This window comes from Nanorana parkeri, unplaced genomic scaffold (genome assembly GCF_000935625.1).
Source record: "Nanorana parkeri isolate BGI_ZX_2015 unplaced genomic scaffold, ASM93562v1 scaffold1021, whole genome shotgun sequence".
Classification (NCBI taxonomy): domain Eukaryota; kingdom Metazoa; phylum Chordata; class Amphibia; order Anura; family Dicroglossidae; genus Nanorana; species Nanorana parkeri.
The window spans coordinates 422,989-448,930 of record NW_017307289.1 but is presented as its reverse complement, the minus strand read 5'-3'; the positions used below and the strand labels follow the sequence as shown (position 1 = coordinate 448,930).

General features: G+C 40.0%; 1 protein-coding gene across 4 annotated transcripts in view; it reads right to left on the bottom strand.

Annotated features, from left to right (window-relative positions):
* SYT7 (synaptotagmin 7) overlaps positions 1-25,942 on the bottom strand; it is a 372,492-nt gene that overhangs the window by 24,923 nt on the left and 321,627 nt on the right. For all 4 annotated transcript variants that reach the window (XM_018567216.1, XM_018567213.1, XM_018567214.1 and 1 more), the window contains 2 exons: positions 6,043-6,313; positions 609-778 (listed from right to left, as the gene is read on the bottom strand). In XM_018567216.1, coding sequence (XP_018422718.1) covers positions 609-778; positions 6,043-6,313 — 441 coding nt within the window. The remainder of the gene's footprint in view (positions 1-608; positions 779-6,042; positions 6,314-25,942) is intronic.

Here is a 25,942-nt window from a genome sequence, read left to right as displayed (position 1 = left end):
TAGGGATGCACCGATACCGATACTAGTACCGGTATCAATGCAGATGCTGACTATTTGGGTGAGTACTCGTATTCGATCAAATGCTCCGATGCTTAGCCCAATACTTCTGGTATCAGGAGGCTGGGCAGCGAGTCATTACACGGCTCCTGGCTTCCTGATTGGCCAGAAATCCGGCTTCATGCTTTCTCGTCACCTGGTGATGAGAATCATTCATGGGAATAACTTCCCTGCTTATCAGGAAGCTAGGTGGCGAGTCATTACACGCCGCCTGGCTTCCTTAATGGGACATTTCCGATATCGGTATTCGGTATCGGCAAGTACACAAAAAAAAATATCGGTACTCGATACGAAATACCGGTATCGGTGCATCTTTCATATTAAATGTTGTAGTGAGTCCCAGTGAACCCTGATGGCAAACACCACTGATGAAAATGCAGGCACCCAACAGTTTAGAGATATGTTGAGAAGTTGGCACAGGTGTTCAAAATAATGAGGCTTTCTTTAACAGCTGGCCTGCTATGCATGTGAACATTTTCATAATGCACCTATAATAGAGAAATGATCATTGTATAATAGACAGACAACACAGTAAAATAACTATATCTTACACTGCCATCACTGCACGGTTTTAGCTCTTTCCAGAAGGTCTGCATCTGTGTCAAGTCTATCTTGTTCAGAGGGAGTGATACTTCTCCGATGGGATCATTGCGACTAAATCGATCGTAGTCCAAAACTTGTAGATACAGGACTCTCTGCACCACTTTTTCATATGGAAATCCTACAAGGTAAGAGAGGGATAGTGTAGTTTAAAAATCAACCAAATACTCATGTTCCCATTTAAATTGTTTTTCTTTTTCTTTTCTGCCACCCCACACTTCCTCTATGCTCAAGAATTGTGCATACCCTTCTAACAGGCCTACAGACAACAGTAAAAGCACATTTATGAAGACAGAATCTTGTTTCAACCCAATGGGACATTGAATCATTAGGGTCTAATGATAGGAACAATTTAGTTCCTTGCTATAACAGATCAGACCTTTTTGTTTGCATCCTTGTTATTATGTTAGACTCAGCCTGTATGTTCTTTATTATGTCTGATGGTTATTTGACCAATGTGACTTTAGTGTTACTTTTAATATTACTATACTAGCTTATGTTCCCTTTCAAGCAATAATACCATTTTCGGGGCAAGTTCCTTCTGTGCACAAAATAAAAGCACATTTATGTTTCACTTTAAAGGTGTGCTTACCAGAACCAAAGGTGATTGGAAATCAACCGAGCTGGAACACACACAGCAGCACAACCTGACAGAGGCCCTAATTCACCCTCACTTTATCTAAAACTAAAAAAAAGTTTTGTCTGGAATCATTATTGTTCTTTTGGCTAAATACTAGGTTAAATCATCCACCATGTCATCTCATTAAATCTCAAGGATTCTGGTTTGCTATCTTTGGTCTGCCAGCATGCCTGCAGCAGGAAGAAATTGAGTCCCTGGTGTGTGTGTGATGCAGAGTCGGGAATATAAGCCAGCAGACCTTATCCCTGGACTCACCAATACTGTAGATATGACATGGCAGTGAATGATATAACCTTCTACTGTCCAGCCAGCTTGAAATTTTTTGGGAGGAAAAAAACACCTTACCTAGTGAATTAACACAGTCAGTATAAAGACATTGCTAGGATGTCTAATTAGAATGCCCAGCATTCCTTCCAAACAGATGTTAAAAAGGACTTTCATTTAGAATGGCACCCCAATGCAAAACTACCCTAGATGCTAATAGAGCCGCACTGCAGCACACCACAACACACATGCTAAATTCTAAACAAGCAGTAAAATAGCTTTAAAAAAACATTGTCACCTTACCAATCCATGTAAATATTTTGAAAGGCATAGTCTAGACACCTGTTCGCTTTAACTCTCTTCCTACATAAATGAAAGCATTTAAATTAACCTGGAAATGTGGTGAACAAACCTGATATTTAAATGAGATTTGCGCCTACCTTCTTAATTCACATCCTCCCCATTGCGCCTCTAAGCACACGAGAGCACGTTTCAGCCTCACATAGAAATATAAAAGTTCAGGTACTCGAACTCTGAAAGAAGTGGCTGAAGATAAATGACTCAATTGTGCAACTTCAAAGTTGTACTGTGTTGTGATTAGAGTACTTCAGGTTTGTCAGCAGCTGGTTTAACAGCAACCCAAATTAGCTGCTGACGAGTCGGAAGTACTCCCATCACAACACAATGCAACTTTCAAGCTGCAGCGATTGTGATCCACATACATGATTTCTCCCATTAAGCCCTGATGAAAGAGGTGTGAAAGAGGCCATTTACATAAAAATGGAGAAGCCAAGCTTGAATAGAGGTGGGGGGTCTGCCACATACAATGCTGTTTTAACACCTCTCTCTGGGCAAGTTGTTAACACCTCCTAGCTCCAATTATGCAAATGCAATCAACACCTGGTTACGACTAACAGAATATGTGGATTGGAGCAACATTCACCATATTTATTCCCAGATAATTTTTGTACAAGTCATTCTGAATTGAGAAAGCTGGTTGGATGACCAGTGAAACGTCTTCAAGAAAAATACAGCAAGTCCAGTTGCCTTGACTTATTTGTTACAGATGTACCATGACGTGGATGAATGAGAAACTTCACAGACATACTGATGAAGGGAGTGTGTTTTGGTTTCCTGAAAAGCGTTGGCTACTCTAACTGGATGTCCACATAATCTTAATAGAATAAAGTTGTATCTGGACTATTTTAACTGCCATTTTGCTTCAATTTGCACATCTACTGAATTCACTGTCAAGCCAAAGATACCACTGAGATCTTTTGGATTGTCGAAGCTGCCTACCCATCATCCTTCCCTTCGTTAGCCGACAGAGCCACTCGGGGAAGGGGGGAGGAGTCCGGTGACGTCGATGTCCGTGACGTCACCGGATCTCCGACGGAAGACCCGGAAGCCGGCGGAGAGGTGAGTAATTTTGATCGATCAAAGAAATTAACGATTTATTGACGGCACACCAGAAAATATCTCACGGCACACTAGTGTGCCGCGGCACAGTGGTTGAAAAACACTGAGCTAGATCACCCGTATTCACATCAGTTGGATAAGAAACACAGAGACAATAACCACATTTGATGACAATGGCAGTGCAGAAAAACACAATTGTTGAAAAAAAAATGGAAAGGTTTGAATTCAGCCTAACACACAGCAACAACTCACAGATCAATGACAAAAACAAAAAGATTACTTCTGACTGACTATAAATCCAAATAAATAGGTCTTGCTGTTATCAATATCAGGCTAACTTTCTGTAGTAACAGAACATTGATGGATCTCACAAAGAGGATTATTACATTTAGTGTGAACATATCCAAATATATAGCTAATCTTATAGCACTGCCTTCTTTTGCATTCACAATTGAAATATTTCAGCTAAGTATACGCTTCAGTTAAAAATGTATGTGATCGGCCATTTCAGACTGGTTACAGGCATATGAAATTGACAGCATTGTATTTTAATGGGAATTATGCATGAATGTCTAAACACAGAGGGGGGAATTTATCAAAACTGAAGCATGAAGAACCTTGACCAGATGCCTGAGGTAACCAATCATCTTCTATCTTCAGTTTGTTCAGTTAAGCCTTGAAAATTAAGCTAGCAGCTGATTGGTTGCCACGGTGGGCTGCTCCAGATTCTGTCTGCTCCAGTTTTGATAAATTCCCCTCATAGTGTAGAAAGATTGGACAAAAAAAAAAGGAAAGGGTAGGGATATGTGCATTGTTTTGGAACTATTTAGGTAAATCCTCTACACAGATAATTCACAAATAACTAGCCATGAATGTGACAGGCTATTAGGCCTACTGTAGACAAATGGCATATGTCTCTTTCAGCTTTCAAAAAGTCTAACCTGTGTATACAGAAGCACCTGCATCTCACCAAAAATGATGAGCTCAATTCTATGCCAATGACAAATGGATACATTGCTAGAACAGACATATCAATCTATATTTAATTAGATACTTTCTAGAACTGGGTTTAACATTGCTAGATATCTTCCATTCATAAAGTCTGTGGCTGAGCAGGGGCTTGATAAAGTATATAAGATCCTCCTTGTCTCTGTGCATGATCTAACCCCTCAGGTATCATCGGACAGACACCAAAACAAGTCAAATGGTAAAGTGGAGTGGCTGTCAGTCGATTTGGATGCTCAGAAGTACAAACCAGGTCAGAACTACGATCTCTTCTCACTAAAATCACATATTTGTTTTTATATATATCACCACTTTGTAGTTAATACATGTTATTGATCTCTGCCTGTTTAATAACGTAATTATTTACTGTGTCTTCTAATGTAAGTATTTACTGTGTGCTCTTTTAAAAACATAGTTCAGTAAATTAGCTTCGTGCTAACATTTAAAAAAATTAAAATTAAAATTTAGAGTTTATATGAGACTTAATGCACAGTATTTGATTTAAGTTTAATGTTTTAATGACTAATGTTGAATAGCATATCCTCTAGAGAAAACTAAACATAAAATGCACTAGTAGAGGAACAAAAAACACAATATCAACACTTTTATGGAATATTATTGCATTATTTTTAAATGATTAGGGCTCATCTGAGACAAAAAATTAATTTATGGAGACCTGTGTCTCAGCACACCTACAACACCGCCCCCTCCCATGACTCTTTCCTAGTATATGATGCTAACCATCATAGGTACATAGTATTTAAGGTTGAATAAAGACTAATTGTGTGTATGTATAGGTCCCTGTGTGTTCTCATTCTTAAGAGTACTTGTACCCCTGTATATTACGGTCCCTGAGGAAATCGTCCAATCGCTTCTTGAATGATTCCACACTCTCAGTCGAAATCACAGCCTGTGGAAGCGAGTTCCAGACCCTGACTGATCTAACTGAGAAGAAACCCTTACACCCCTTGTGCTAAAATAGTTATTGGGAGGTGCAGGAAGCAAAGGGGAGTGGGTACGATCTCACCAAGATTTGCATAGCAACTAGGTTTCATGGCACCCATGTACTACATTGGGTAGGTGAAAACAAATACAGGTGCCTTTAGGTGCCTGCTTTTCATCATGCTGCACATTTAGAACTATTACATTGACCACAGGATCAAGTTAAGTTAGCCAAAGGCAGAGTATTGTAGGGCATTTAGGTACAATCTGACCATCAGTCTTTATATGTGTAAACTATACCGTAAGGATACACACTTAGTGCACCTACTTGTGTCAAAGAAGGCACAACATGGCCAGACACATCTCGTGCTGGGTTACTTCTGGAGAAAAAATATAGTGACTGTATTTATGAATGAGATTGGTGATTTAGCTAAAATTGTCTGGCTTATGTGACAACCATCTCACCTTCATAGTTTACTTCGCCTTTTCTATATTGTTGAAGGTGGAAAAATTCCCTTCAGAACTGCAAACTTTCCATAACCCACTATTAGGGTTTTTTCTGCATTAGTATTTGTAGTGTTGAGAGAGAGAGAGAGAGAGAGAGAGAGAGAGAGAGAGAGAGAGTGCCAATATCAAGAACCCATTCTTTCTGGATTTGCATATATCCTGGAAATCCTGTTCAATAGGGATATCATCATGCACCAGATATAACGGAAAGCTAAGTGATTTTTAAAATATTCCCATTTGCAGAGAGACTTTCATATTTTCTAGGAAAGGGTAGATAGTGTGTATGTATGCATATGTATGCATATTTTGAGCACTTCATATATTTTGTATTGTTTACCTGTAACTATAGTTTGTATATGTAGCATTCTTGATTAGTAAAAGCACTAAGTTTATACTGGGTGGCTTCCTTGCTTTAATGAATTAGAAAAACAGTGAAAAAGAAAAATGCAAAATAATTGCCTTTGAGAATGAAAGCGGAGAGGCAGGAGTCCATTAACAGTAATGCCATATAGACTCTTCATACATAATTTCACCACAGAAAAGACCCATTGAAGGGCTAAAACCGCTAGGGCAGAACGCCTTTATCTATGCTCCCCTTGCCTTCTCACCCTCGAAGAGGAAGGTCTCGTTCCAATGTGGGTTGAGGTTTTTCCTCTTCACCTTGGTCTCCAGCTTGTTCTTCTTGTCAGGCAGCAGATATATCTTGACAAATGGATCACTGGTCCCACTGAAGTCCTTAGCTGGCAATTCCTGAGCTTTCATGATTTTAACAGTAAGAGTGGATTCCTGGAAGTTGTAGCCCACACTAAACTGAATGCGCCCAAGAGTTTCTCGTCCTGATGTGTCATGTCCATCTTCGTCATCTGAACCAGGAGACAGCTGCCAGGAGGAAAAACAAACAGACCATAAATGCTCTATGATGGTAACAGTTTAGTTGCACATGCTAAAAAGGAACGGTTGCTTTTCAGTAGATAATGCTGACATGTTATGAACATTTTAGCTTTTTTTCAGCGAGAATCTTCATGCTCAAACTCTTATTTCAACGATAAGTACACCTTTTTACAGTAGATCTCCATACATATTAAAACAATAATTAGTTAAATTATATATTTATAATATTAAATCATATAAATGTAAATATCAAATAGATGTATCTTTAAATGCAACTAGTGTTAGTATCACAAACTGGCTTGATATCAGCCTCCTGCAATCTTCTGTAACACAGTGCTTAGTGTTGGAGAGGACGGATCAGCCCAGGGAGCCATTTAGGTTCGGCAGATGTACTGTCCATGAACATTCTAACAGAAGGAAAGAGAAGGACCAGCGGGGGGAATGACCTCATCAGTATGCTGCTTCTTAATTGTCCAAACAATTTTAGTTCTATTGAGTTCTATTGTGTTCTATAGTTCTATAGTGCTGTAACTACACTGGAGGTCTTAGACATGGTTGTATTGTCTGGCAGGGAATGTATGCATGTATTTATACAGTTGGCCTGAAGTTCACCCTTAGCTGCACTCCATGAATGCAGAAGTCTACTGTGTAACTTTGTAAAAAGTGCCAATAAAAGGAGGATCCCTGAGTTGGCCAGGCCATGTAATCTTTCACTTCCACCCATCACCAGTATGTGATTATGACTGCAAAGTTGATGTGAAGTGTGGAGTTAATGAAGTGCATCTAAAGGTCAACTTATCCTTTAGGTCCTGATCCCTATTACCTTGGCACCATGGAGTATAAGCTCTACATGAGTAATGTGTGACTAACGCTAACATTCTGAAAAAAACTCTTGCCAAGGGAGAAGAATGCTGAGGGAGGAGAGTAGAAGGAAAGACAAAGAAAGGTACAACCAAAGTGATAATGTTAACGTCACTTTTATTTTCCAGGTTCTCTCTATTCCCAACAAGCCAAAATGTCTTTTTTATTTTTGGATAAAGTGGAAAATTGATCTTTTTTTGGTGTCTGTGTCACATCAGGAAGATTTTCCTTCACTTTCTCTCCAAGAGACACAAAAGGAAGTAGGATATCTCTCCAAAGTGAGGGAATACACATTCTTAGACAAACGTCACCAGAATAGGTGACAATAAGTGAAAGAGATTTCCCCTCACCTCCTGTTTTAGTGACTCAAAACGAAAAAAATCTTGTATTTCCCTTTGCTTTTTGTCCCAGTTACAACGCCACCCAGAAACAATAGTGAGGTTGAATCTCCCCGGCAGGGAAATAGTCAGCAATAAAAAGCCGAGTGTTCCAACCTATCCACATTCCATCAAACAAAAAAAGTTTGGACTTTACATACACTTCAGAGTTAAGGCAACTAAAGACTGCGTTGAGTACAACCTTAGCTATGAACAGAAAAAGAGGGTGGTAGATGCTCCAAATTATTATTTCCCCTCCATACAAAAACTAAAGTATAAAAAATAATACTCATAGGAAAACAAACATACTACGGCTACCTAATATCTGACTTTACGTCTGTAGTTATAATGGCAATAAAAAGGTTAATGTGTAAGACCAGTGAAAATGGTATAGGCTAAAATGTCTCACACCTTGTGCTAACATCTAATACACGCTGCACACTTGCCAGTAGCAACGTGAGTGAAATATCAAGAAGTGTTAATAAAAATGAATGCAAGTATAAATAGCTCTTGTTAAAGTATCTTTACAGCTGAACTTTTTTTTTTTTTCCATTTCGGATAGAGTGGGGAAGAATTATAAGTTTTGTCAGGTGTTTACTACATCAGAGGCTCCATTGGAGAGATTTCTTAACTCCTAACACAGACAGAAACAAGTATGCATTTTTAGGTTAGGTAGGGGAATGCTAGAACCTCTGTAAGCTTTTTATTGTTGTTTGTTTCCCTCACTTTCTATCTGGGAAAACATTGTCCTGAACCAGAACGTGAGACAAAATCTCTCTAGCAAAGCCCCAATAACCCCAATGACCTGGGTTTTATCTTTTCCCCATTCTGTCCAAAACGAAAAAAATTTTGGGTATAGATACATGTTAACGATAGCTTCTTACAAAAAGAGTAGACTATGAAATTCCAAATTCTTATGATATATTGCTTATGATTGCTTATAAATTCTTCTGATATATTGGTTTTGAGTTACAAGCAATAACATAAACCCTGTGAGTTCTCACTTTGTACATCACTGTAGAAGATGGTGAAGCTATAGAAAAGGAAGAGGAGAAGTAAGAAATAGTAATCAAAATTTGTTTCATTGTAACCTGTCAAGAAATCAATGAAGGATTTATGAGTACCTTCCGGGGATGTTACACTAGATATAAAGATATACGTAGAGAGATCATTTTTAAAAGCTAAGTCCGAAGATCACCAGTGATTTTAACATCATAAAGCAAAAGATAAGCAATTCCAAGGCTCTGGAATGACCCCCCAAAGCTAAAGCAATGGATCACTACACAAAAAGCTATACATAGATGTGGTTAACCACCACCATTGGATTGCCTTATGACTGCAACTCTTTTGATACGACACCATTGTTATCATTATATTGTATTCCAAAATCAGTTGCTGTCAAATTTTGGTGGTGCAGTTGGCTGAATAAAAATGTGCCCATGTAGCTGAGCATATGGCTAGACCACTGGAAAAGGTAAAATATATAAGGTGAAATTTATAAGTCTAGCGTTAAAACCTTTTTTGAAACATTAGCTCTGTGTCTGGAGTTCAATCAACAACTAATTCAAATAATATTTCTGATTGTGCTAATAAATGGTAAACTCTGGCAGTTGTTGATTGCTGATATCATCATTGCTCTTTGAACTATTGAAGTCCTTGGTTGTAAATGAAAACATGTTCTATTGGCACGCATTGGCAAAAAACCCAACAGAACAAAGCAAGTGAATTATGGGATTACAGGCAGAAGTAAAGCTTGTGCATGTTCATGCATGAAAACACTTGTTCAAGTGCATCAATCCATGTAAACAAATGCATATGAAAGGCAATAAAAATATGTTCAACATATGCACATGAATCAAGCCTCTGTGTGGCAATCCTTAAAGCTGAACTCCAGGCAAATATCTAAATATATAGATTAAATACATATAAGGGAGCTCTTTTACTTGCTAAGGATTTGTATTTCTGTTCATCCAATCCCAAGGTGTACATAACTCTACATATAGCACAACCCTGTCTGGTAGGGAAGAAGAATGACAAAAAAGGAGAGTGCCCACTCCATGTGAAGGATCGTTTAATAATTTGCTTTTAAAAAATGGTAATGCACTCACAAGAGAAAAGTAACACAAGCAAATTCAATGGTCCCCCTCACAGGAGGCTATCAGAAGCCACAGCGCAGCCAAGTCAGCTCACCACCGAAGTCGTCTTCCAACAGCGAGTGGCAGGGTTCACGCGTTTCTGGGGCACGCCCCCTTCCTCAGAACCCTTCTATTAGCATGCTCCTTTGTAATTGCATGAGCACTGCAGCACAACATTAGATTGACAGCCGTCAGGACAAGAATCTCTTACATTGATTTCTAGGGCAGAACGTACCTTACATTAATAGTCATTGGGTAGGATGTTCCTTACATTGGTGGTCAGTGTAGTGCCACCTTAGATTGAGGGTCAAGGAGAAGAGTTCCGACTTACTTTATTGTATAGTGTAAAAGCACATTGGTTTCATATGGCAGAAGGGCCCCTTACTTAGATTGTTAGTGGGAAAAATGATCCTCACATTGGTGGTTATTGGGATGAATGTTCTTTATATTGGTAGTCAGTGAACTGCTTTTTTATACTGATGGTCAGTTGAGAAAAGCCCGCTTATATTGGTGTTCAGTGTAAAAGTACCACTTACCAATAACATTAGTGGTAGCTGGAGAAGGGGATACCCCTAACAGGGTATCAGGGTAAGGGGATACCCTTACACTTGTGTTCAGTGGGAGAAGGGCCTCTTGCTTTGGTTGTTGGTGGACAGAATGCTCCTTACATTGGTGGTCATTGGGAAGAATGCCCCTCTTACAGACAGTTTAAAGTATCAATGGTGTCAGTGGATAGAAGAGTCCCCACACCACTGCTAAATGACAGAGCCAGAACTATACAGGCACCACCAGGAACAAAGATCAATCTATCACTGCTCAAGACCAACTAGAGAATGTGAGGTACCCAACTAGAGAATGGCTGTTGGACCAGCTGCTGACAAGACCTGTGTCTGATATCAAGCTGATCAAAATATCATTTACATTCTACCCTCAAGTCAGTTCATATACATTGTTTCCTATTGCAAGCCCTGATAAGTGGGTTGCTTTGGACCCCCAAAACACATTGTCTTTCTCTGATTTTCCATCTGACTCAATACTGGAATAAAACTGTATCTAGACTAGTAATCACTGGTGTGGCACATCAATCCTATACCTGCTGTTTTACACTACGAACAAAAGGAAACTGCAAGAATCCTCTGGGCTGTGTAAGCTGCCAACCCAGTAGCCAGAAAACCTATACCAATGCTATTATATTACTATTGGGGAGCAACAGCAATAGGACAACCCAGGTTGTATACTATACCATAGTGGGAGGTATGCAGAAAAATCTCTTTGCCTTTTAAACTTTATTCATTCTAAATCTATTCAGCTCTCAAATATCTGCTCATTTATCATTGTAATAGCTGGTACACTTTTTATTTTTTATTTTCTTGTACTTGTAATATCAGACTATAAAGCAACCCACCATTGTAATGCCAAGTTTCACTTGTAAAGGTAAAGGAATGTGACAACAATAAATACAATATAAATAGCCAATCTTTCTCCACCCCAGGATGTCATATAAAATGTATTTCTGCATTGTTCCTCAGGACAAACGCTGTGCAAATTTCAGTGGATACACAAACCACTGTGTACTGCCTCTATCAGGAGTATCTGTTCTTGCCATTGTGTTCCTGCCTCTCCCCTATACACAAACAAACCCTTGCGTCTTCACATCCATTACCTGCCAAGCTCATTAGGAAGCAGTTGTTTTATTGTCTGTTTCCATCTGGGGTCAGAATTGTGCAGGTGTTATTCTTACAGCGTGATCTGCGCTGTGGGAATATTCTTCTTTGTTTATGTGGTTTCTCGGTAGTCACAAGAAAAGAACAGGTAGAAACCTTCTTCCCCTACCCTGTTAATTACAGTAGTGGTAACACTTGCTACTACCCCATGTAGCAGTGTAAGTAAATAGCAGCAGGGTTTTAGGCACACTAAAACCCTGCTGCTATTTACTTACACTGCTACATGGGGTAGTAGCAAGTGTTACCACTACTGTAATTAACAGGGTAGGATGGTTATCCCGAAGGAAGTTTATGAATATTTGGAAAAGTCTTATAAGGTTCCTTACGCTTACAGGTACTTTACAGTATAATTTGTATTAATGATTGTATTAATTAAAGTGACATTAAAGTCAAAACATTTTTTCCCTCCCCCCAATGTTAATGTTAGCACTTACCTTAAATGAGGTTTCCTAATCCGATCTTCCTTCCTGATGTTTTCATCTGTCCCTCCAGCGGTGCGGCGGCTCTCTGATCCAGCGCTCACTCTTCCCTGCTTGCAGGCACTTCCGATCCAGCAGTGTCTGCATGCGGGTGCACGCGTCCATAGACTTACCTTGCGTCTCTGCTCCCGGCCAAAAATCCGAACTGTGCATGCTTTGCGGCCGCCCGAGCAGTTTCGGATTCTTGGGCGGGAGCGCGCGACAAAAACAGGGTAAGTGTAAACCGCTGTTAAAGCGTTTAAAAAAAAAAACTTTTTGCCTATAGCTACTGCTTAGAACCCCTTTAAGTAAATAATGTTGTCATTGGTGTGTTCCTAATGTGTGCAGTACATGCTGTGCACAAGGGCCCCAAGGGAGATGGGGACCACTTACTGTACACATTGAGGATTTGATTTGGGAAGTGCTGCTCATCAATATGACTGTGAAGGCTCTCATTCATCCAGGTCATGGTATATCTGTAAAAAATAAGTCAAGGCAACTGGACTTGCTGTATTTTTCTTGAAGACGTTTCACTGGTCATTCAACCATGGCACATAGAAAGCAATTGTTTTCCATATCCCCTGTTCATAGCATATATGTGCCATGGGGTGCAGAAAAACTCAGTTCACCGGACATGGTGTGAATAAGCCCTAAATAAAACTGCAGCATAGCAGTTACTTTTATAGTAATTAAAAGAGGTGCCTAAACTGTACATACAGCGATTTTACCCCAAATAGCTTGACATTCTCTGCCAACGAAAAACATTTTTTTTTCTGTTACATCTACAGGGAGAAAATATGGTTTTAATGACTTTGACAACTTCAACAAATTATTTCAGTGGCCTCGGCCTCTTGATTTAATACACTTCCCAGCAGGCTGGAACATTTCTGCAGCCAATGCTATTATTCTCCTGATATATGAAGTGAGTAGGCAGAAACACAAAGATGCTTTCTCATGCATATTTAAACACAAATTAGGTTTACATTTTACTTAATTAAAGTAAGTTGTATTTATTGTGTACCCCCTCTTTAGGGGCTGGTTTATTTATATAACTTGCATGGAGGATTTTTTAATTTTTTTTGCTTATGTACATTTTGGCTGATATATGAAAGTGTTTGGGGTTTTTTTTCACAGCAACCAGACATTTACTTTTTATGCTTCAGTTCCAGACTGTTTGGTTGCTGTGAAAAACAAAGACTATTATTAGACTAGATTATTATTAGGCAAAAACTAGATTATTATTTTTTGCAACTTTAAATATGATGTCCAGAATTACAATTTCAGTATACACAAGTTTTTTTAATAAATGGACTGCAATACTTACCTCCTCCCGGGAACTGTCCCCTGTATACACGCTTCTATTTTCTTCATTCAACCTGCTGCTGAATGCAGAAAATAGAACAGATTCCTATATCAATGCTTATGAGTGGTGATCGAGGAATCTCCTGCTGCTTCCTATATATTCTGACAGCGGCCGCTGGCCACTGCCAGAATACTTGAACGGAGCTGGCAGATCCTTGGCTGCTAGCTTTGTTCGGCCAACAATTTTCTGACATGCTCCTTTCATCAGCTGATCCAGAGATGCCAGTCAGAAAAGTGGCAAAAGTGGCACCCACGCATTGAATTCCGTCTGCTTCATCAAGAACCACCCATAACTCAAAGCATGTATACCCCCCTTTACCCACTCACTGATACCGTACTGTTTGTCTACTAGGTTGAATGATATCCATCATCATTCAACCCACATCCTGGAGTGCAAGTTGTCAAGGGCCCACCCGTTGGGATGCACCACTACAGTGCCTTGCATTTATTACAGTATAATGATGCAAAGAATCCACAGCACTGTCCACTGTAGACTTATCCATTCACTCATTCAGCACCAGTCATTTTCTAGGTTGAATAATGCCCAGCGTCATTTGAGCCACTTCCTGGAGTGCAGAACGTCAAGAGCCCACCCGTAGGGTGGCTTCACTGTAGTGCCTTGCACTTATTATAGTATAATAATGTAGAAAATTTCTCCTCTTTGGCAGTGTCCCCTGCAGACGTGTTTGCACATCCAACCATAACCGGTTCTCTAGGTTGAATGACGCCCAGTGTCATTCACACACTTCCTGGTGTGAAGGATGTCAGTGGCCTGCCTGCTGTGAGCCATCACTACAGTGCCTTGTACTCATCATGGTATAATTATGCAGAGGATGCATCTTCACAACTACATCATTTAGGACCTCCCAGAGCTACATGTTACATAGCTCAGAGTGGATACCATATATTAAAGTATAGTTATCCTTTTCTTGTTTGGGGGATGTTAGATGGGATTTAGGTCCTCACTGTAGATTGGTTCTGTGTATTATTTAAATATGATTGTTTGTTGTATAGATGCTACTGTTGCCTGAGGAAGAGGGTATTCTAAACTTCGAAACATCGTTTATATCCCAAGTGACTTAATAAAAGCTCAAGTTGAGCATATAGGATGTGCTGGTGATAAAATGTATGTCTCAAGCAAGGTCACAGACACTGATTCAAATACTAGGCATTTGTCCTGGCAGATAGGGCACACTGTAGGGGGGCATCTGAGTTCTTAACTGAGATAGACTCTGGCCAAGTGGCACCATGGCAGGAGGGCTCACACATATATGGAACAGTCATTATGAGTGTCTAAAGGGGGCACAGACTGTTTTCACATTTGATCCTTGGCATGTCTGGTCTGACACTAAACAAAGACAAGGATATGTTGCTTTAAATAAAATACCGATTATTGTAATAGGGTATAATGATAGGGATGACTTTTTACATTGCATTCAAAATAATATTTTATTAAATAAGAACAAAATTATACACATACATCAGAGAGTCCAATGCTAATGTTATAAATTGTGTAATAAAGGAATGCAAAGTTTTAAAATTAATTCAGTACTTAACTTTTGGCAGCTTTTTCCTCCACTAAACGTTTACTTTTAATTTAATAAAATGTAATTTGCATATGAGCGATGGGGTTGAGGAGACTGAGTTAACAACTTCAAGCAAACAGGTGAAATAATTTAGAGAAATGCTATTATATTGAGGAAACATTACTTCTGTATTCAAAGTATATTCAATTAAATTTACCTTCGGCTCAGTTTTATAGAATTGTACTGTGATAGCTTAAACTTAGATCAGGCATGGCTATTATAGTGCCTTTTGGTGGGACATGCTGCCTATTATTCAGTTTCCATAGCTGCCATTATCTCTACGATTAAGCTTAAACAGGTGGAATGCATTAGAGGCCAATGATTGTAGGGCGGTGATGATGAGTGTGACTGGCATGCAAAGATACCAATAAATGTCATGTTCGGTGGATCTATGGAGTGCGGTTTTCCTCTTTTTGTTTCACATGAATTCTGATTCCATGTGTCATTCACCTTAAATAGAGTGTATCTTTACAGCGTTTACACCTAAATAAAATAGGATTACAAGTACCACCCATTCCTGCTTTTTTAAGTATAGAGGGAATGTCTATAGGTTGCTCCAGACCCCATCAGTCATCTTTAAAGCATAAAAATAGTCTTCCCCATTGAGAGGACCCCAGCGCAAAGAGATAGAGGATTGGCAGCGTTCATAGACTAGATGGCTAGTGATAAGTTTATTAGACTGCTTTATAGCATGAGCCTGGCAATGGGTTTAATTCAGGCAGCATATGTTCATATGACGGAAATTATTGACTCTCTATGCAACATATAATGTAGCCGACATATAGGGGCCTATTCACAAAGCTGCCGAAGGATCTAGCCATAGCTTCGGCCGATCCTTCGGCCCCAGGACCCCTTCGGTTCAGTTGGCCGAGCGGCTCAGTTGAGCCGAAGGCATATGCCTCGGCTCGACTCGGCCAACAGCCTGCTACTGACAGCTGGGCTGGCTCTGGCCACTTGCTGAGACAGATTAGCGTCCCTGGTTACTATGTAACCAGGGACGCTGATCTGTCATGGCCGGGAGAGAAACACTTTCTCCCAGTAAGGTTTACTCTGCTCAATCGAGCAGAGAAAACCGAGCAGAATAGCCGAGCCAAATAGCGGCTTTTGGCTATTCACTCACTGCTGTTCGGCATCTATGAGAATAGGCCGAACAGAAGCGAGTAGCCTGCCGGTGGTTCGGCTCAGCCGATCCAGATGTTGGAATCGGCTGAGTCGAACTCCTTCTGCACTTCAGGTCAGCCGAACATGCTGAGCATATTTGGCCGACCCGAAGCCAGCTGCAGCAAGCCGATGTACGGCTGATTTTAGTCGGTGTAGGGCTGAAATCAGCCGTACAAGCCTGAAGTAAATAGCCGAACAGCGTACGGCTCACTTCACCTCGAGTCGGTTATTCACTCGGCTGTTTATGCCAGTTTTGTGAATAGACCCCATAATTTTAATACTTTAGCCAAAGTTCCTATTCAAAATGTTCTCAAAGGTAATAAGGCCAATCAAATCTGAGATCATGGCAATGCTTTTGAACAGAAATAGGAAAGGGCGTATTTAATACCATAGTACAAAGAAAAATAATGTGCTGTCACTTGTAGCTACCTCCCAGACATCAACTTTCAGCAGTAAGACTGCTGCCAAGTGATTGAGTAGTTGCCATGAGTAACAGTTACCCGGGGGGTAGAAAGTGTGAGCCTTACAGACAACTACACAACATAAAGAAAAAAAACATATTTACATACAGTATGCCCTATGCAGCAAAGTAAATTATTATTACAAACTATAAAGAACATTTACTGAGCACTAACACTATGGCTTCATATACTGTTTAATGATTGAACAAGCAGTTTACAATATGGTGAATTTTATTAAGTAATTCTGGGTGTTATTTAAACATCTGACTCAGAGAGGATGTTATCCTTATTTAAGTAAGCATCTTGCAGGGAACCTATAAAACATTAATTAAATATGACTCAGAAACTAGAAGAAGCAGAGTGACTAACTGGAGGATTTATGGGCTGACTCCACTAGGAAGTAATGTAAGTAATATCGTTTCATAACCCATTGCTCTGGTGGAAACCATTATAAAGCAAGTCACCCAGGAAAAGCACAGAGTCATAAGTAATATAAGGACGGATTTAGTGCAGCTTGCTGAGGGAAGAAGTCATACAAGGTCATTGTTACATATGGGCAAAGTTGGGAGTGGAAGGTGCCTATAAAACACATGTTATCAAAAAGCACAACCCAAATTATAATTGTATTTTCTAAATGTGTAGTGTAGATGCTTAAACGGTTTCTAAAGCCTCCGTTTCAACAGCGCTTTAAACTTACCCCGTCTTCGCTGCGTGCTCCCGTCAGAAAATCAGAAACTGCTCGGCGGCCGCAAAGCATCTTGGGGCGGGCGCATGCGCAGTTCGGATTTTCGGCCGGAAGACGAGGAGAGACGCAAGGTAGGTCTATGGACTTACACCCACATTCAGATGCTGTGGGACAGGAAGTACCAGCAAGGACAGAGGAGTCAGCGCTGGATCGGAGAGCTGCCGCACCGCTGGAGGGACAGATGAAAACATCAGGAAATAAGAAGAAGATCGGATTAAGAGATATCATTTAAGGTAAGTGCTGACACTAACATTGGGGGAGGGATTTTTTTTTAACTTTAATGTCACATTAAGAAATACATTGACTAACTTTCTTTTATCTCTTTGGGACCCTATGGGTGAGATCTTTAAATCTTCACTTCCTGCACACTAGCTGTGACCATTATGAGGGGATCTTGTTCTCCATGTTGTATTTTTGTAATTGTTTTATAATATTAGAAAACACAATGAATGATAAGGTCTCAAGTAGCCAGGCATAGTTTTTCTCCATTCTGACGCAAAGTAGCAATTTCCCATTGACTTTAATGGAGTAGTGTAGCAGTGTGTTTGGCCTGCTTTGTGTTGTGTTTCTTTACACACAGCAAGTCCTATTGAGATGCAATCGAACTGCAGGAAAAGAATCCGGTCCTTGGGATGCTGATTTTTACTGACTGGAATAGAATTCTGGTCATTTCCTGTATTTCTCTACTATTCTGAAATTCCTAGTACACATTCAGACTTTAGGTAACAGACCAGGGATGTGAAAGAAGAAAAAGCGCTGCTCTATTACTGTACAGAACGTGACAGGAGTTAAAAGGGAACAAGTATGAGGTATCAAAATGATTCAGTAGTGCCCTTACATCGCCTCCTGTTCTGTGGTGCTGTAACCCACCATTTCCTCATATGTAGATAATGTTCAGCTTCACATATTTGCAAGCAGAATCTATATGAGATCCTCAAGCCCCATAACCCAGTATGAGACATTTCATTATATTCCTATACTGTAAAACTGCAGTACAATGATTTCCTCTTCACAGAGAGCTAATGACTTGGCCAACTACTGTGCTCAGGCTTGATATTAACACAATGTTACCACCTGTATCTTGCAGAGAAATACATTTTGTCCATTGCGGAGCCAAACAACGTGAGAGTTCTGTCTAAGGTTGCTCCTGTGAGACGTGTCTGTTCATAGTCAACATGAGCATCTCAAAGTTAATGAGTTAAACTGTGCAATAATGAGCTTTTATTGGTTCTCTCTATAGAGTAAACAGAAAGGTATCTGGAAACAAGCATCTGTGCCATAAAATGAATTGTTAAAATTAATGTTTACCTTAAATAATTAGAAAAAAATAGATGGCTCATCACTTATTCCAAAAGTGCATTAAAATGAAGTCAAAAGATAATGTAAGCATGTATTACTGAATGAAGGTAACTAAGTGCAATGAGCCCATTTAATCTGCAAATTTTGCTTGTCATTGCAAAAACTCAACACACATCAAAAACTACTGACTGGCTGTTAATGACCGCATGAATCATCATCTTCATACCACAGTGTTGGATTTGGGATAACAATCATTTGGAGCAGTATTACCTGCCGATGCACAGAACACCACTAAATTAATAAGAGGATCAGAGGTCTTTGTTTTAATGTACAGTAGTATAAAAAAATAAAAAAAAACCTGTGATTTATTGTTTTTTGGTGGGAACAACTCGGCATCTGGTACTTTTTCATACCCACAAGAACAAGCCATGTTTCAAAGCTGTGTTACATTAAGTATTCATAAGATATTTTACTAGTGGTATATGATTTGATTAGTTGCCAGTTTAAAAACCATTTTTTTTCCTCCATTGTTCCTCCATTATGTTTCTATAACACCTTCTCATTCTTAGGAATTTAGGTTGTCAAAATAAGATGTCTCTGGCATAGATCATTTAATTTGCTCCCAATCTGTGGGACTACTTTGACCTGGCAGCTTGCTCATCTCCAGGCCACAACTCTGCTTTCTCCTTTGGTAACACACAATTGCCTGGGTTTGCTCTTTGATCTGTCTGACCACCCTATGTTTCCTATCACATAGACAACAAGGAAATGCCACTTTATTAAGCTCAGATAATCTGGTGCCCATGTCCAGGGGGGCACCCCAGTCACGCATCACTACATCACACAAAAAGTGGCTACTATAGGTAAAATGTACATTAAGAGACAGCATTTGATTCTAACAGTGCTTCAACCATCAGAACAAGTCTTTTTCCTCCAGTTATATGTCTGCAGAATGACTTGTCTGCACTTCAGCATCTCAATACAATACTATGACACTTAACTATTTCACAACGATTCTTCTGTTATAATATATAGAAACAAAAGGCATGGGGTGTAAATCTACAGAGGGTAGTATCACCCATCATCATATACTTTGCTGTATGTTGTTATGACCAGAACTACAGACACAAATAATAAAGTTCTTTGAGCCTACTTAATTAGCTGCATGGTGAAATGCATGATTTTCTTTGTATCACCTGTCACTGCTGTATGGTCAGTACAAGACTAAGCCACAAATCCCCAGTGGCTATAAAGATGCTCTCTTTCCTATCGATCCTCTCACTATCCTGTGTTTTTGTAGTAACGTTTCATTCACTGTCGGCCACTGGGTCTCCCCGAAGGGAGTTGTCACGTGTAATAACACTCAGGACTTCCACCTCAATGCTCCCTCACTGCTCCACTGAGCCTGTTTGTTAAGAAATAGGGAAACAATCCTAGACACTCGACAGTCTTCCCTCTCATTTCTACATGGTTAGGGTACTGGGCAGCAAACACATCAACAAATAGGCTGTTGAATTAAAGGAATTAACTTCTCCCGACCCAAGGCACCTATTAAGGTGAGCACAAGTGTAGTGAGATGGGAGCATCATGCATAACTATTTGTGTCATTTATTGGCCTTGACAGTCTGAGTCAATGTCAATCAATATAAAAATGACTTCAGAATAAATAAATGCTCTCGAGCATAGATGTGTCACTGAATAAAATGTTGGCTCGTGGCTTTCACATTTTTTTCATATTGTGACGTTTATTTATGTCAGCTTGTTGGATGCCATCAAGTTTGGTCTAAATAAAATGTACCTAGACCATTTAGACATCTTCTAAATTAGTGAAACACCAAGGGGGGGATTTATCAAAACTGGAATAGACAGAATCTGGAGCAGCTGTGCATGGCAACCAATCAGCTTCTCTCTTTAGTTTGTTCAGTTAAGATTTGAAAATGTAAGAGAGAAGCTGATTGGTTGCTGTGTACAACTGCATTTTGTCTGCTCTGTGTCTGCTCTGTGTACAGAGCATTTTGTCTGCTCTGTGTACAACTGCAGATTTTGTCTGCTCCAGTTTTGATCAATTCCCCTTCGTGTATTTGTAGTCAGAGCCCCACTGATACGTACCCGAGAACCGAGATAACGAACCTGCCTACAATGACCCCTGGGTGTGCCGTGGTCACCATAGTCAGTATGCAAAATAAGGGGGCATACTCAGAGTAAATGTTAAAAAAAGGGGTGTGGCGGGTGGGATGACACCAACGAGCCGAAGGGTGAGTAGGGGAAATGGGGGGGCTTAAATGTGCGGGGCTCCTCTCACAAACACGGCTAACTAGTTAGCCTAACACTAATAATTTTTCTTTACCTGATGCAATGAACATTTGAGCTCTGCTTTCAACAACTAGGTAGTAAATAAGTAAAAACAAGCAATAATGAGCATTCTGGACTGGAACATATTGGTTGCATAAGTTGTAGAAATCATTAGGCTTGCTGTAGACTTTCTGTTGGTTTTGTAGAAAATCGGTTGAAAAAGCAGTGATTGGCCAGGTGAGTACAGTTCCAGTGGTTGTTTATATAATGGGGGGGGGCGAAAAAAAATTTCTGCCCCGGGGCGCCCAGAACTCTGGTTACGCCACTGAGCACAAGTAACACAATTTGCATAAAATGCTGCTCAGGGGACACAGTGTAGTCCAACTCCAGCCAAAAGGCTTAGTTTCGGATGAAGTTGGGAAAGATTAGAACTTCTGTCAGATGTTAAATGCTGCCTGTGTCCCAACTGAGGAGATTTTTATAATCAGATTTTAAACTCTGCATAGCCAAAGAGAAGTGTTATTCCTGTTTTGTCTGACATTAGGGGAATTTTCCCTCAATTCCTGTCCCACACCTGGCAAATAAAAAAAGTCAAGAGAAATCTCTAAAACGGGAAAACAAATATTCAAATCCTTCCAAACTCTTTCCAAAAAATGTTTTGGCTGAAGTTGGGGGTTTAACTGCACGGGCTTTGTGTGTGTGTTACATTATATGCATGTTACATTTCAGGGCTTAGTGCAGTGGGATAACCCTGCAACAACCCTGACAATGAAAGAAATCTACACTGTGACCACCCGTGACCTCAACTTATCGTGAAAATAATCAAATGAATCAAGGTAACATACTATTGTCCCTGTCTTCCCTCAAACACTATCCTATTACTTAATATTATGTCGTCGGAGGCTGCGGTGCCGCTCCAAGAAGCGGGTGGAGGAAACAGACAGCGATCGGCGCTGTCGAAGCGGCGGAAGTCCCCCCCCTGGATTTCCACTCGCCCCCACGCAATTTTCACTCGCCAATTGCGAGGGGGCGAGTGGAAATTTTGAGCCTTGCACTATATTGTCAAAAATATTGCACATGAACGTTAATGGCATCCCAGTCTTAGTCCGTAAGGTTCAATATTGAGTTGGCCCACCCTTTGCCGCTATAACAACTTCAACTCTTCTGGGAAGGCTGTCCACAAGGTTTAGGAGTGTGTCTATGGGGATGTTTGATCATTCCCATGGAAGCGCATTTGTGAGGTCAGGTACTGATGTTGGATGAGAAGGCCTGGCTCACAGTCTCCGCTCTAATTCATCACAAAGGTGTTCTATCGGGTTGAGGTCAGGATTCTGTGCAGGCCAGTCAAGTTCCTCCACCCCAAACTCGCTTATCCATGTCTTTATGGACCTTGCTTTTGTGCATTTAAACATATAAGTAAATAGTTTAATATTAGGCAAGTAAATCTAAATAAAAACTCAGCTAGAAAGTAAATCTATTAATGCCCCCCAAGAGGCTTGATGTAGAAGAACTGCCGACCCACTAAGAGTTTGTAAGGAAATCCAGGTACCTCTGCATAATAATTTCTGTGCATTAGGAGGCTTTTCAGAACCCGAGCTCATCGTAGAGGTAATTGGAAGCCTCCTCATCTATAGGAACATGCGTAGAAGTCTCTGATCTACATAAGCAAAGGCAGGGTTTTGAATGCAGACATCCAGAAAAGTATGTATGCAAAGGACATACTGTATCTTAACCCTATGTTTTTTCACAAAAGGGTGAAGAGTTTGGAGAAGGCAGGAGAAGTGAACAATCTAGGCCAAAATAGCTGATTTGGAAAAATTCTCCAATTCAACTCACTTACCAGTTCAGCTATGTTGTCCTAGATTGTTCACTTCTCCTGCCTTCTCCAAACTCTTCACCCTTTAGTGAATAATCCTGTAATTCCTTAAAAAAAATAGAGCTATCTTTCTCAAATGTGGTTCCTCCAGAGATTGCTAGAGGTTCCTTGAGCAATAGGCAGAGTTGGATTGATTATCCACCTGATGCATAGTTTCAGTCCAAAAGTAATCTAGCAGTAGGCACTACACTAACCACCAATGTAACGGGACATTCCTTCTGCTGACCACCAGTGTAACAGGGCATTCCTTCCACTGACCACCAATGTGACAACTTTCCTTCCACTGGCCACCAGCTGAAAGAGGCACTACTTCTACTGACCACTAATGCAAGGGGAAAGGTTTCCTCTCATGTACAAAGCAAGGGGGGTACTTTTCTTATCCCCACCAATGTATAGGTCATTTCTCCACAGACCTTAAGTGTAAGAGACTGTATTGATGGGCTTTGGTCTTGTCTCAATTGGCAAATGCAGTTTGAAAAGCTTCTGAAATCATTAGGAATTTAATAAGTGCATTTGATCTACAGTTAACCTCCTTCTGATCTGAATTTGACCTGCGACAAACTATTTTACATTATTATAGACTTGTATGGGAAGAAAGAGGCAAGTGTTGATGCATAGAAAAGCCTGCTAACACAGGCTCCAAGAGGGGAAATTTTCCAAGACCACAAAGGTAAAGGGGGCAGACCACATTACTATATAATTATATTTACATCTTTTTTATCACGCTCATGTACCATGAGCTGTAGATGTAAATGTTTGCAAGGGTTGACCCATACATTATTCCAAGGGTTCCTCCATTGTAAAACAAAGATTAAGGCTGATTAAGGGACTGAAAAAATGTTTTGTGCAATATAATGTACAGACATATAGTACATTTGCTGTATATACTGAGGTCCATAGTCAGACAGAAATGAAACACAATTCAGGAGAAAAAATGAACTGAGGGTTTAGGTTTGAAAAGAGAGCTGTCCTTCTAAAAAAGGGACAGCTGGGCACTAGACTATTACGGTACAAATGTCAATGGAACATGGCAACTAAGAGAAATAGCTAAAACCTCCTGGGCCTTGGTGCAAAATAACTATTGAATGTTCTGTTCAGCATTGGGTTTGTTTATTTTTGATAACGTGGTTCTTCTTTTTGAAAAAGCCTACCATAGGCTCACAAAAGAAGCATATAACTGAAGTCACTCTAACTATACCTTAAAAAGATTTTCCTTGGAAAATTAGGATCCATAAAATAGGCCAATATTGGCGGCCCACACGGCATCAGAGGGATGCCTGGCCGGGCCCCCCTGTGCACGGGCCCCATAGCAGCCGCCTGGGTCGCTATGGCGATTGTTACGCCACTGAATCCAACCACATTTCAGAAATCTATGGCCTCCTAGGTGCCATGCAGACATTTCCTTTTGTCTGAAGTTTTGTTTCGGAAGTGTGCGTGTAGATCTCACAAAGCTAACCCCAAAAATGTTGTATCAGAGGAAGATCAGAGACGTTTGCATGCCTTTGAGACTGCTTTTAAATGAATTCATGTTTTTGTTTTGCACCATTTCAAACACTGTAGCTTGGATTTCACATTCCAGAGATATTTAATCTCATTTTATCAATGCAGCAGAAACATTATCCACCTATTATTGCGCTAGAAATAGCCTTAATGAGAAATAGATGGATTAAACTGAATTGTTTTAAGGTTTCAATCTCCTTTCTAGTTACCCCACATTAATGCATTCCTCTCTCCCCTGCCCATTGGCACAGTTTATCTCATCGTTGTCTGTATTCTTGTCTCCCCCTGCCATTCCTATCTCTTGATCCCAAAACGCCTCCTTTGTATTCTCATCAATGCTTGTGTCCTTCTGTTCTTATCAAATGGGACATTTTCTCAAGCTGTTTGTTTGATATGGTATTTTTAAGTTAGAACAATTCAGGTAAATGTAGAACTTGACTTGTTAATTCAATTATGTTTTTTTTTTCTCTAGACAGATTTGAATGAACAGCGCGGCATTCCCTAAGTAATGAGATACGGTTCATTTTGTGTTCCAGTCAAACTCCACACTATTAATTATATTTTAAAGTGTCAGTCCACCAAATTCAAATATTTCATTTTTTTGGGTAGATGTGGGAGAGTTAGAGTAGGGAATAGTCAGGATGCACCAACGTAATAAGGGTTTATAGAATTTATTTTTATTTTGTTGCTAAAGCCCCCCAGCTTCAGTAGAGAAGTCCATGCTCAGCATAAGCCTGCAGCTATAGGCCATTGTGCTCTGTGTGGGAGCAGCAGTCTCTACAAACAAGCCCCCTAGTGGAGTCACTACTACAGCTCTGAAAACAGCAGTGTGCGTTGCTGGCTGCAACACCCATTTACACCATTTTTTTTACATGTTTCAAACCGTAACAATGCTCAGCATGAAGAACCCCATTATTTTTAATGGTGCCTGTTGTACCATTTGTGGCCTCATAGACTTTAATGGAACCATTTGAAAAGCAGTTGAAAAACATGTGTATTTCACATGATTTTGAACCTAACAACCATCTTCTCCTACTCCTAGTACATAGCTTTCCATTGGTTAAAAGGAAAAAAAAACCCTCAAGCCTGAAAATGCCTGAAAAAACAGTGAATAAAACACTTCTAAACTACCTGAAAATACTCAAGCTCAAGTGCGAATACGTGGATAAGAGTGACCTAGCAGATGGGAGGTGTCAGGCGGTAGTACACAGACTGCTGCTGTCACGCAAAGTGCCGTGATGGACATAGCTGTAGGTGCTGGAGCTGGGACGCTTTACAAAAACTATAAACAGTAAGGCAATAAATACTTATGGGTCTAGTTATAAATCATTTCACACAAGATTCACACAACTTTCTCTCACTATTCACACATTTTTCTAATTGAAACGTTTATTGAGCTCTCTACACTTGTGTTTTTTTTTTAGGACTGTTTACCTAAATGTGCTGTTACAAGGGAGTTCAACTTTTCCTGTTGGGTTTCTAAATAATTTTTATTAGGAAGAAGGCAACAGAATTATCAGGACTATCTCAAGGTAGGCAGGAACCCCTGAAACTGGCAGATGGATGGGAACAGATCTATGGCAAAGGTTTCTTGCCAGTCCCGAAGAGCTGTTTAATTCCACAAATAACTGGAATATAATTTTGGGGTGAACAGCCCCCTTCTTTATAAAAACAAGACACCGTCAATTAGCAGAGTGACAACTTTGTTTTCCGTTTTCATTACTATGCTTAAACCTTCCTGCAGAGCTAGATCATTTAGTGCAAGGATTTTCATACAAGT